Source organism: Camelus dromedarius, chromosome 31 (genome assembly GCF_036321535.1).
Source record: "Camelus dromedarius isolate mCamDro1 chromosome 31, mCamDro1.pat, whole genome shotgun sequence".
NCBI lineage: Eukaryota > Metazoa > Chordata > Mammalia > Artiodactyla > Camelidae > Camelus > Camelus dromedarius.
In genome coordinates, this window is record NC_087466.1 from 17903699 (window position 1) to 17916862 (window position 13164).

At 38.7% G+C, this 13164-nt stretch overlaps 1 protein-coding gene across 1 annotated transcript in view; it reads left to right on the top strand.

Annotated features, from left to right (window-relative positions):
* PPTC7 (protein phosphatase targeting COQ7) overlaps positions 1–12647 on the top strand; it is a 35017-nt gene extending 22370 nt beyond the window's left edge. The window contains exons 3-6 of the mRNA XM_010995864.3: positions 2631–2829; positions 6072–6195; positions 7582–7711; positions 8824–12647. Of these exons, the coding sequence (XP_010994166.2) occupies positions 2631–2829; positions 6072–6195; positions 7582–7711; positions 8824–8882 (512 nt within the window). The 3' untranslated portion in view covers positions 8883–12647. The remainder of the gene's footprint in view (positions 1–2630; positions 2830–6071; positions 6196–7581; positions 7712–8823) is intronic.
* The last annotated feature ends 517 nt before the right edge of the window (positions 12648–13164 follow it).

Consider the following 13164-nt stretch of genomic DNA (forward strand, 5'->3'; position numbering starts at 1 on the left):
GTCCCAGCATTAGGCTTTCAGGGCCTGAGCCGTGTGCACACATCAGTAATTTGAAGAGGCAGGGGGGAGTATACTCACCACAAGTCCAGCGGATTCTATAAGGCCAAACTTCCTTTCGTTGGTGCTGCTTTGCATATTAAAGCTCCGCCCAGCACTCACGAGGACCATTTTGATTCTGACTCTGCGGGTTACTGCCACAACGGTAACAAAATGATAGCCTGGGTTTGACAGTGAGTAATAATGAATCAACATGAGTCCTTCCTACAGCACAGTTTTCAAGGCTGTTGAATTCGTCTATCTTTTTTTCTGTTCCGTTAGATTAACCCCATCAGCTTTCAGATCTTTTGTGTAGTGATTCTATTAATGATGTATATGATTGGAGTTTTTGTGCATTGGGTTAGGAAGGAAGAGTAATTGGTGATCTTTTCTCTAATATAAGCTATGAAGTAGGTTCTCTGGCAGCATGGCCAATTAGTAACAATCCCCATGTTTTTCTTTTTTTAGATGATTAATGGATCGGGACTAGATAGATTAGCATTAAAGTGTCAGGTTAGTACCCGTGCATATACTGTGGATAACAAGGAAACAGGATTTCTGAACATTATGCCGAGACAAATGCTTATATTTGAATTAAAGTTTTTATATTTAAATTGGTTTTTAAATTAAGTAACATTTTCATTAAGAAAAAATTATTAACAAATTACCTGTAATCCCACTAGGAAGACTGTTTATTTTTTAGCGATTATGCTCCCTGATTTTTTTTCTATGCATGCTTGTACATAGAATGATAGTAAGAGGAATTGCATCTGCTGGGTGCCACAACAGCCTCAATGAGGTAGGTTTATAGGTACTTTTATTCCCCATTTTGTTAGGAAGAAACTGAGGCCTAGAAAAAACAAGTGGCTTGCCCATCGTCACATCACACGGCTAGAAAATGATAGAGCACTGGGATTTAGCACAGCCTGGGTTTTTTTGTTTGTTTCTTTTTGCTTATTTAACTGTCATCTTAGCAGATTAGTCTTTGTCTATATATTGTGCTATTTAAAAAAATTACAGTAAATATCACCCTTTTTGATGTGCAGCTCTTTAGATTTGATACCACTTTTTTAAGGAAACATTAATACTTGTAATCTACTTGTTTCACGTGAATTATCTTTTATTTTCAAATACATTTCTCTAACACAATTTTAGTGGCTCTCAAATAGCTAGCTAACACTTATTATGTGTTATAAGTGTTTGACATGATTTAACTGATTTTAATCCTTACAAACAACTTTATAAGATAGTTACGGTTACCCTGTTTTTATAGATGAGGAAATTGAGGCACAGAGAGGTTAAGTAATTTGCCCTCGGTCACACAGCTAAGTGACAGAGCCAGCATTCAGGTGCAGGCAAGCTGACTCCAGTGTCTGCCTTCCTAAGTATTTTGCGACAGTGCTGCATAGCTTTCCATTGTATGGATGTACTGTAATTTATTTACCCAGTCCCTTAATTTTAGATTTTGAAGTTGTTTCCAGTTCTTCCTGATCTTAAATGGTGTTTTTGTACTTGAAGTCTTGTTTATGTCTCTAATTATCTTCTTATGATAAATTCTTACAAGTGGAATTGCTAGATCAAAGGAAATGCATTTTTTTCGGGGCTGTATTGCCCTTTTAAAGGTTGTTTAGTTTTACTCTCACAGCCACGGAATGAGCGTGACCGTGTTTCCTGTACTGTTACCAATACCATGCATTATCTTCTTTTGTCTCTAGTTAAAATAATAGGCAAAATAGTTACTAGTGCAGTGATCACTTTCTAAAAATATGTTTATAGACCATTTATGTTTATTTTTTGGTGAACTGCTAATTTTTCTATTTTGCCATTTTTCTTTAGGTACAGGTTGAAATTTCAGTACTTGAAAGCAGTCTCACTAATTGTACTACTATCAGCCTCAGTCTGGGGAAGGTCATGTGAGAGCTGTGTGCTGCAATGGTGCACAGAAGCTTTTTGCTCTCTGCTTTGAATGTGTTCTCTTCCCTGTGAACATAAGTCGTCTCCGTAAAGTGAACAGGGTGATTCCACAAGCTCCCTGGGAAAATTGGTCTTGTTACTTCATAGTGAGTCAGTCTCTAGTAAAAGTTCTTCATGACCTCAGCAGATGGAAATCAGTTAAAAATTGTAGTTATGGACCCTGTGTTAAATGTTGGTGAATTTCACAGAGAAGGCTTCCTGCCAGTGACTAATGAGAAATGTCAGGGAAACGTAACATTCTCATTCTGGCATTTAAGTATTAAAACTTAGTATTTCAACAACATCCTTTTGAGCATTTGGCATAGGTTATAGTACTATTGAAATGAAATGATGTGGTTAAATAGCAGCCATTTTTATTGTTTTTTAATCTCTGCAAATGGAAGAATCCAGATCATCAGTGACCCACTTACTATGTATAGTATAAATCCTTTTTTCTTTCCCCATTATGTTCACCCTGATCAGGTTACTATTCACAGTGAAGGGAGCATAGCTAAGAAAGGTCCTGTTCAGACAAAGGAGGATCAAATTATGGCATGTTGCTCTTTGGGGTGATATGATAAAATGTGTATTCAGAGACAGCCTAGGAAGAGAAAATAAGTGGTAATCATTTTTGTTTCTAGGTAGCAGTACTGCCTGCATCGTGGTGCTGGACAGAACTAGCCACCGCTTACACACAGCAAATCTGGGCGATTCAGGCTTTCTGGTTGTCAGGGGTGGTGAAGTTGTACACCGATCAGATGAGCAGCAGCATTACTTCAACACTCCATTCCAGCTCTCCATAGCACCCCCTGAAGCTGAAGGAGTCGTCTTGAGTGACAGGTAATCTCTCCTTTCTAACCCACATTCCCCCTTAACTACAGTGGAGATAGGCATTTTCCATTCTCCTGCGAGAAAAGAGGATACATTGAGGACCTTTTAATTTGACTTTGAAAGATACTCTGCTTGAACTCAATCTTGCAGCCAAGTTGAATTTTGATAAACACCCAATAATTTGAGAAGACTGTGAAAATACTATTTCAAGTTTACAGAATACCAGTTTTTCACACCAAGAAAGACCACATGGTACCTATGGTCGTATTTGTTAAATTGTGCTGGAGAACTGAGTCATTGTTCCTGTGTGCCATTGCGTATGTGAGATTTTGCGTATGTTATTAGGGAAGAACACCAATAGACAATCTACTGTATTTACCAGAATAACTTCCTGATTCTCAGGGCCTCCTGTAATACACATCAAATAGAACTTGCAATCCCTGCAAAACCTGACAGAGCCAAGTTAACTTGCAGGAAATGGACTTAAAGGTGGTCTTGGGTGTGTTCTGTGATGGTACTCTTGAGGTACCTTCTTTTTTTTTTTTTTTTTTTTTTTCCTTCTGACACCTTCTCTCAGTTCTTTTTTAAATTGTTAAGAACCTTCCAAGACAGTGTGTACTTTTTTGAATCTTCTTTTACAGTTTGTCTTTTCTAAGATCAGAGTACAGAGTAACATTAAGACAGTCTCAGATTCCACTGCCTTTAACAATCTTATAGGGCCTGGCACAGACATTGTTGGTGGTTCATAAATGTGGTTAAATGGGTAATGAACCTTTTGTAAAAGTAGAAGCATTCTAGCAAGTGCCTATTGTCTCTACTTAATAGTTCTTATTAAGCTAGATCTTAAGTCCAAAAATAAAATGATCATTACTGCCATCTTTTAAACTGGAATGAGCAGATTATATAACTAGGTGTTCAGTATTGCCCATCTAAAGTCTGTTGCTGGCTCCTAGAGAGAGGAGCATTTTTTACTGTAACTGGAAGAATATTTGATTATAGGCCCTTCTTCAGTTGACTTTAATGCACATAAGTATTAGCCATATTGGGGAGAACTCAGAACCCCAGGGCCTTGGTAGATGTCAAGTTCAGCTAGCGGTTTTTGGAGAATAGTGTTTTAATTTTCCTTTATTTGATTTTTGTTGTTTTGGCTTCTAAGTGCTAGAGTGGCCCTGCCGTATCTCACACACTGTCTTTGGGACAGTCTGGTTAAGGCAGCACTTGGCCTGGCTTGCCAATAAGGTAGAGGTTGCTTCTCCTGGAGCCCAGAGACAGCTTGCTCGCATGTGATTTCAGCTCATGTTTCCGTGCAGTCAAAAGTTTCCAGCAGCACAGTATGTTCAATCAAAATGGGCAAAACTGCAGCTGGCGGAACACCAAGCTCATGGGTGGGAGTGTTGGGAGAAGAGGACAAACTGTCCAATGGTAGCGAGTCTCTCACAGGCAGAGTAGCAAAGGACACTCCTGGGGAAAGAAAAACCTCAGCATAAAACAGAGCTTCAGTGCCAACCTGGTCATTAATCTAAACTTCTAGAATCTGTTAAGTTTCCAAAGACTCAGCACATGCAAAATTTCTTCTATTGTTTCTCTTTATTTCAGGAAGAAATCGACCTGGTTTTTACCAATTTTACAGTCTTTTTTTTTTTTTCTTTCCTTTTTCCCCCCTTGCTTTATGTTATCTCAACTAGTCCTTCTCATCTATAAAGTATTGTAACCTTAACTCTCAGGTTTCCTTTAGTAGCTGTTTGTACAAGGTGTTTGCTGTATCCATGTGTAAGTGGAAGCTCACTTTCATTTGTTCCTTGCCAGAGCCCGTCACAGAGCTTTTAGATGTGCTGCTGCTTTCCTTAGAAGAGAAGACGAGCTAGAAATTTTCTAGTGCACTTGTATAAATCCCTCGCAAGCATGGGTGGGCTGCTTGTTTTTATGTTTTCCCTTCACAAATTTTGTAACATGGCACTTAAACGAGTTAGAGGGGTTTTCTGTCAAGCTTAGTATGCTTTGGTTCTGGTCTCTTCCTTCTGGGTCAGTGTATGAATTTTTTTCTTGGCTCTTGTTCCCTAATTACAAGTTAAGGCAGATTATCAGATATCTCACCTTTCCCTCAACTTGGAGGCTTGGGAATGGTGGAGCTGGCCTTTAGAAATGGCCAAAAAGCCTCTGAGGAGGCCATTAACTCCTTGAGTTATCTTTTCTCTTCTCCCCACCTTGGATTTCCCCTGCCCCCATTCTTATGTCTCTTTTCATCAAGGAAAAAAGAAAAATCCCCCATCTATTTTTTTTTAAGTTTTACACAAAAAAGATGTAGTGAAATATATACCTCCTATCCTTGCCCCCATCCACACAGTCAGTATCTCCTCAGAAGTAGCCACTGTTACCTGTTCCTTTGAATCCTTCCAGATTTATTCTCTGCATATGGAAGCATCTGTATCTTTGGATCTCCCCTTACACACACACACACACACACACACACACACTCTCACACTCGCACGCACATACACTCACACAGTACCTTGTTCTCTTTGTTAATATAGTAATGAGTTTTTTCTCCAGTTGGAAGTTACTTTGTTTCCTCATCTATTAGACATTTCTTGAAGACCTGCTATATGCCAGGCTCACTAGTAAATAAACACCTGTGCAGGATGAGCACTTTGTAAGCCCTGGGAGACACACAGTCCTTACTCTGCCAGAGTAAGTATGACTTAGTAATAGTGATTATGCTAGTAATTGCTAGTATTATACTAAGAAATACCATTGTAGGTATTGCACATGAATTAATTATAGTATTTGTGCACTCTCCTCCATGGCGCTCGGTTACTCCACTGTAATGCAGCCTCCTGAGAGCCAGATTCAAGCCTGCAAGGAAACTGATGAGTGGAAAGTGAGTAAGAGAGGATGGAATTTGGCTCTAAAGAATTAGGAAAACAAAGACTCATTTCCACTTGAATTTTAGAGGCATTTTAGTATCTGACTCAGAAAAAACCCTTCTGCTTTTTAAACCACATTTCAGTAATCATCAGACTCAGTTTTACTTGATAGTTTTAGTTAAGCTTTTGAAATATTTATATCAGAGTCTTCAGTTAATTTTTTTCAAGGTTAGGAATTTCAGAATGATGGTTTTTATTTTTGACCATTACTATAAATAAGTTTTTCTTAACGCCTCATTACATTGTACCATAGTGCCCATTGGAAATTTTTAACAGTTATCTCTAAAGGGCTCTCTCAACTTTGCCCCTACCCTGTCCTTGTCACAGCCCGGATGCCGCTGATAGCACATCCTTTGATGTCCAGTTAGGAGACATTATCCTGACGGCAACAGATGGACTCTTTGACAACATGCCTGATTATATGATCCTTCAGGAGCTAAAAAAGTTAAAGGTAATTAACTCAAAGGTTGGCCCTTGGAAACAGTAGCCCTCTCTGGGCAGCTGAGTTTTATTGATTCAATTTTATTATCTTTTTCTGTAGTTTTGGAAAGACTATTTTGTGAATTTAGGAAGATGATAATGGTTCTAATCTTTCAAGCAATTGTAAATGGAAATAATCACAATTAGAAAATTTGAGGGGAAAAGAGGCTTCTCATCCAAGCCTTTATATAGTTGGGTGGTAAAGGTAAGGAAAGTCCAGTTGGGGAGATTTCTTGTTTGTTTTTAATTGCATTTTAATTGCATTTAATGGTGTCGGTTGCTGGTTATCTTTTTCACTTTTTATTCTCATAACAAACCCAGCAGGTGTTGAGGCTGGGAAAGATAGGAAGTCATCATGCCAGAGCCAGCCAAGGCAACAGGCAGCAGGCAGCTAGGGCCCTGATGTGATGTGAACTGTCAGTAGTAACGAAACAGTCCAGACTTGGCCCATACAGAGAGTGAAAGGAAGTGAAAACCAGTCTTTGCGAATTCTCCTGGCTTTGTAGAAGTGCTAACTCGTCTTTCCTTATGTTTTTACTACTATCCAGTATGACTTTGAGTAAGTTTCTAAGCTTTTTAAGCAATATTTTCCTCACCTGTAAAATGGAGAAGGAACAAAAGATCTATTTCCTAGGGCTGTGGTGAGGATTAACCAAGACCACTCGTTAGAAATCCTTCGCGCCATGCCTTGTCTGTGAGGCTCAGTAAAGGTCGGATGCTTACACACTTGGGCACTGTGCTCTGTGGTGACAGGGCAGCAAACAGAAATGACACATTCTCTGCCCTTACGGAGTTTATGTTCTAGTGGAAGAAGACAGATAATACAGAGAAAGAAATAATAGATAGAATGTTGGTGGTAAATAAGAAGGAAAATAAAGCAGGGCAAAGGGATAGAGACCAGAGAGGGCTTTTTAGTCAGGCAACTGACAGCCCTTTCTTGGACAGTACTGTGGTTGGCCACGAGTGAATTCCTAAGCAAGGAAACTTTTGAGGTCATCCTTAAAGTGCTATCAAAATCTGCCTTTTCAATCCCATCCCTTTTTAGCAAGAATGCCTTAAGAATTTCAAAGGTGGGGGGGCAAGTATGAAAATCCAGACTTTAGGGCCCAAGGGCATCCTAGCAAAGGACTTTCTGATTGACATCTTGGGCAGGCAGCACTGTTGAGCTCATTCATTTTAGCTAAGGGGTAACGCTTCAGTGTCTTCTCTAACTGAAATAAAACTTTAAATAAAGGTGGAAACTGTGATTAGATACATGTTACCATCTTAAAAAGTGATGTTTGCAAGAAGTATACTTGTCTGCAGAAATCATGTGAGGCATTATGGTGAAAATAACTCCTTCATCTTTTCATCTTAGAATTCAAACTATGAGAGTATACAACAGACGGCAAGAAGCATTGCTGAGCAAGCTCATGAGCTGGCCTATGACCCAAATTATATGTCACCTTTCGCACAGTTTGCATGTGACAACGGTTTGAATGTGAGAGGTAAGCATTCTTCAGGAAGGTCATAGAGACTAACTGGGGACACAGAAGGATGGGAACATTCCGGGCTGTGAGTGAAGCAAACTACAGCCCTGGGAAGAGACTGTTGTGGTGTCCTTGCCCAGCTGCGAGCCCGTGGCTTTAAGAAGGTCAGGAGGCGTAAACGCTGGAGGACAGAGCAAGTGCATGTCATCGTGTCTTCCCCACAGGGGTGCCCTTCAGACCTGAACTCCGTTGGCCGCAGAGGCAGGTGGGAACTGAAGCGTTTATTGCCACTTGCACTGCTTGGACCTGAGCCCAGAAAGCCTCCCAGCTCTGCCTGGAGGGCCTGGACATTCCTAACAGTTCAAACATTCTGCCCTTCATGAGTCTGACGTTTCACTTCTCCCTTGCCCTGGCTCAGAGGGACTCGTTGACAGTATTTGCCTGCCAAATTGCCACAGCAGGTTTTGAAGAGGGAAGCAATGTTAGACTGTCCTTGTCTGAAGAGTCCTCCTATCTGCTGAGCGAGGTGTGACTTTGGGAGCAGGCCAGTAGCTCAGTCTCAGTGCTCAGGGGACATGTTGATGCTAACAGAACTAACAGAGTGGTCAGTTTCTCGCTGGTATAATATTATGACATATACAGCATCTCTTAGCCATTCAGGAATATTAAAATAGTAAAAAGCACATACCATAGCTGTTTGCCAGATTAGAATACAAGACTATTTCTGGTTTCAAAACATTGGATATGTTTGTCCAAATTAGGATTATGGGTAGAAGCATGTAACTTTCTAGTCAAGCAGAATTTATCTTAGCCACATTTTGTCTTTATTGTGATTGCTGTAAACAGAGGATATGGTGGTTGGCCATTTTAATGGTGCTCCTGTTGTAAAGGAGCAGGGAGGTTTTTTTTTTTTAAAGCTTCAGTTAAATTACATGTAATTTCTTGATGTGTTTTGTTTAATTATTTCTCTTTATCAACTGTTTTTCCTTTTTTATAGTAGAGTATATTGACAAACCAAACCTGCCTGAAATGCCAGTATTTGTCTCCTAGTACTTATTTATTTAGGCTTCCTTTTTTTAAATTGACTTTTCCTTTTAAAATATACGAATGCATTTTCATTTTCATTGTAGGTGGAAAACCAGATGACATCACCGTCCTTCTTTCTATAGTGGCTGAGTACACAGACTGACTTGCCTAGATCTCAACTCCTGCCTTTCCTTTCATCATCCCACATTCTCCCCTGCCGTGTGTGCTGATCCTGCTGGCAGGACCACGTTTCTTTGCCACTGATCTCAATGGCCAGTGATGTAAGCCTTTTGCCTGTCTTTTTGAGACCCCGTTGAGATCTTTGTTGAGAACCACTACTGTCATTCACTAGCTCATATCTGCCAGCAACATTTGAAGAGAATCAAGATTTGAAGATTGGTTTTCACTTCCTCATCATCCTTTCCATGATGGGATGGAAGTTTTCAAAGCCAAAATGGCTATTACTTTTCAAAAATGGTTGAAGTATTGAAGATGAGTAATATTGGTAAAGTGGATTCAAAATTACAGTGTGTAAAAGGGATTTAAAAAGTCTAACACAAATTGTATGTTATGGTATATCTACTAGAAACATACACTATTCATCGAAAGAAATGTTACACGTGTACTATACATTCTGTGTTATGATTGGATGTGGCTTTATGTTTCCATTATAAACTCCTATTTTTCAGGAGCTTATAATCCTGCTCTAAAACATTGCTCTGGATTACAAAATCTTGATCCCAGGAGCTTTTTTTGTTACAGGCTGGGAAGAAAAATTCAATTCAATTCTGTGGATGCAAATGTTTCAAGGTTTTTGAAGGATGCTTAATTGTGCTTCTGTGATGAAATTTTGAGCAGCTTATTGGTTAGTGTGTGTCACAGGCTGGCGGCCTGATCTGCAGGAGGGTTTGGGGAGACTCCTTACTGAAATTTTTTAATGGAAATATTATTCCAGATTGTACAACTCCTCAAAGCCTAGAAATTCAATGTTATGGCTAAAATTCCTCCAGCTGTCTGATATGATGCCTTTGTGTGGACACTCTAGGCCCGTCGGCCTAATGGGTTGAGAATGGACAGTTCTAACTTTGAATTTTGTTGGCTGTTGACGGTCGTGCTACTCCTAGTCTCACTCTCAGACCTGTTATTAGCAGCCTTGCTTTCTGTAGAGCATGCACTAAATTCAGGGAGTCTACGTGGCAAGAGCACCGCAGGCAGTGGCAGCAGCACAAGAGTTCACGAGGAAAACTCCTGGTGACGGTCTGACATTTGCATTTGCCCTTCACAGAAATTTGGGGGTTTCTGAATCAAGCTTAATGTTTACAGTTTCTGAATAGCCATCTTGCAGTGTATAGTTTCCTTATAAAATTACCCCACATTCAGTTTTTCCATTATCTGCAAGCTCAAACTTATTTTTAAGGTTTGTGTACAAGTCGACTGCTGTAAAGATACATATTTTGGGGTCAGTTTTTTTCCTTTATTAACTTAGGTGGTAGAAAAATATATATACTTAGAAATCCTTAAATTAAAGCCATGTTTTATATATAAGTCAGGTAACATTGGTGTATAGATGAGGATGCAATTAAACCTGATGAGAATCTACTTGAGGAGAATATAGAAAGTTTCTTTCTCTAAAGGAGATACTTACTCCCTGGTTTATTGCATTAAAACTTATGTTTGAGGTTACCTCAACTTGTTTTAAAAGATTTTGTTTTGTGAATTTGTACTGTATATTTGAGTAACTGTCAAGCTTTTGTTTTATTTAAAATTGTTTAACATGTACCATGTACATGTCATTACTATATTTCAATACATCATGCTTGTAACAGGCATTTCATTTATAATAAGAATGAGTTATTCATTTGTAAGCTGTTCAGTAATTTATCTACTATTCCTAAATTGGCATAATGTTAGATATCTATTTTGAATCACCTTTAATTACATGTCAGAATGCCTTAACTCTAACTTGACAAAACAGAATTCTTTGGTAGAGGAGATGGGGGAGGGTAGCAAGGGGTGGAGAGAGGCTCTGTTTAAATAATGAGGACCCATTGTGCTATAATCAAACACATGAGTGTTAAGTGGCGGGGTATTTATTTTGCACAAACTATTTGCAGTCTCTGTGTATTTAAAAAGTAAAGAAAGTTGCATCCAGAAGGGTTTTGTTGGAAGGAATACATTTATACTTGGGCCGATGACTTCAGTTCTTTCGTTGGGTTTTTATTTGTGGTCAGAGGTATGGAGCCTTATGATTACGATGTATTTTGTGTTAATTTTCCAATGCCTACATTTAATTCCTGGTAAGAGCATGCTGGTCAAGTCACTGGCTTTTCTCTGCACTCATGTAAACCTGTCAAACACAACCTTCATAAAGCTAGATTGGTGGTGTTTTACTCAACAAATCAACTTAGTCTTTCTTGAGAAATAATTGTTAGAAATCAGCAATGGGTTTGTTCCAGTGACGTTGAAAATAGTGGGACAAGAATTGAGTTTCACAGGGGAACTGACTTTGGACCTGGCCTGTAGAATAGGGACACAAAATATTTTCTCTCTTCTTTTTTTCTTTGCTCTTTTTGTGTTAAGCACTTAATTTTATGACTGCAGGGGTCAGTTGGAGTGCTGCTTAACAAGTGACTCTCCTACTCTCAGTGGTCAGAGGCTATGTAGTACTTATACTGGAATTTTCCAGGCCAACGGACCCAAGTCTTTGTGGAGTGTGACTGAGATTACCACTTGGTGGGTCTAATTCTGAACTTGACATGTGTGTTAATTGTATTTTAAATCAAGCAGTATAAACACACACATTTGCCTCACGTAGTGGACTTTTATAACAAAAGAATTTGGATTTCTAAGTTAAAAATGGCAAATTATTTATCCCTCTCTGGATGCACCAAAGACCAGTAAAGTTTATAGCTTTTCCATCTATATTTATAAAGCAATACTGTATTATAAAAATCAATATTTTTATCACATGCTTGAAATTTTTATTTTGTTCTGTTTTAAAATGTGCACTCTAAACATATCAGAACCTTATTTCTTCCTGTGAACTTAAGCTGCCTGCGCACAAAAAAAATTTACCAAACGGATATGCAGTAGAGTCTATAGGCTCTTAAAAACTGAAAGAAGAAATGAGGTGGGGAAAACAAGTTTTTTGTCCTGAATTACTGTACTGGCTTAAAATGGTTGATGGGTACTAAATCACAAAAGAATCCATTCCAGGTGTGCATGTCTGGGGGTTGGGTTGTGTCTAGATTAGAAACTAGATTTCAAGCTTTGCATGATGGGAGAGTGTCCTCTCCTATCGGCTGCATTTGTTCTGGATAGAACAGTAGCCTTCAGTACCACCTTCAGTACCACCAACCTACCACGTCAAATAACAAGGCAGAAATTGTGGGAATTTACTGAGTCAGTTTTGAGCATTTTGGAGATTGTAAACAAGATTGGCTAGAACTGTAAATGTCTGTACTTTTGATTAAGTTCATGGTTCCTTGTCACCTTATACCAGCTATCTTTGGTAGAAGCTACAGTGTTCAATTTCCCTGGAAACTATCACATTCTTGCATTTAACAAATTTTGCAATAAACCAAAATCTGCTTATATAAAACAAAATATGAAACAGAAAACATTTGGATTCTATTTGTTTTAAAAAGTTAAATTATTTGCAAAATTGAACTCTCGACTAAAAGTCAACAGTGTCCATGTCAAAATTTTAACTGTAAGCAGGTAGTTTGTGGCAAAGATGGCTAAATAATGAAGCAAGTCTGAATTTGTGTACTAATGAGCTGCTTTTTCCTGCTGAGACTATCATTTGTCTTACCCAAGAGGCAATGACCTGAATTGGATGTCCGAAATATAACTTATGCAGGAATAGTTCTGTAAATACATTTAAATAAACTGTAAAAATATTTAATAAATATAGTATTTATACTAATTTGTGTATGCCTTTTAATTTGATCAGTAACTAAATAAGACCACCAGCCCCTGATACTGAGCTTACTGGACTCTGTCAGGTCCTCATTTCCAAGTCTCTTAGTCTAGCCGTGACTCCATACTTTGTAGCTGTCACTTCTGTCTTTTACTAGTTTATCTACTAAGGCTCTTTCTCACTAGCTGCTTTATGCATTGGTTTAGCTTCCGCAAAAATCTATCAAAATGGATTAATACTTGAATGTAAAATATAGATGTTTATTCCCAACTGAGAAGGTTTTTGCATCTTCTAAATGGTATGTGAAGTCACAAAAAAAAATCTGGTGTCATTTAAATTTAGCATTCTGTATCCAAATTCTAAAATCCAAGTTATATACAACATGACAGTGTGTCTTACCGACCAGTGCTGCATCTAGGTGATCACTGACCCTGATGCCTTCACAGCTTAAACTACCCCCTGCCCATTTCAGTGAGTGAACCGGAAACGTTCACATTGCAAAACCCGCAGCAAGGAGACACAG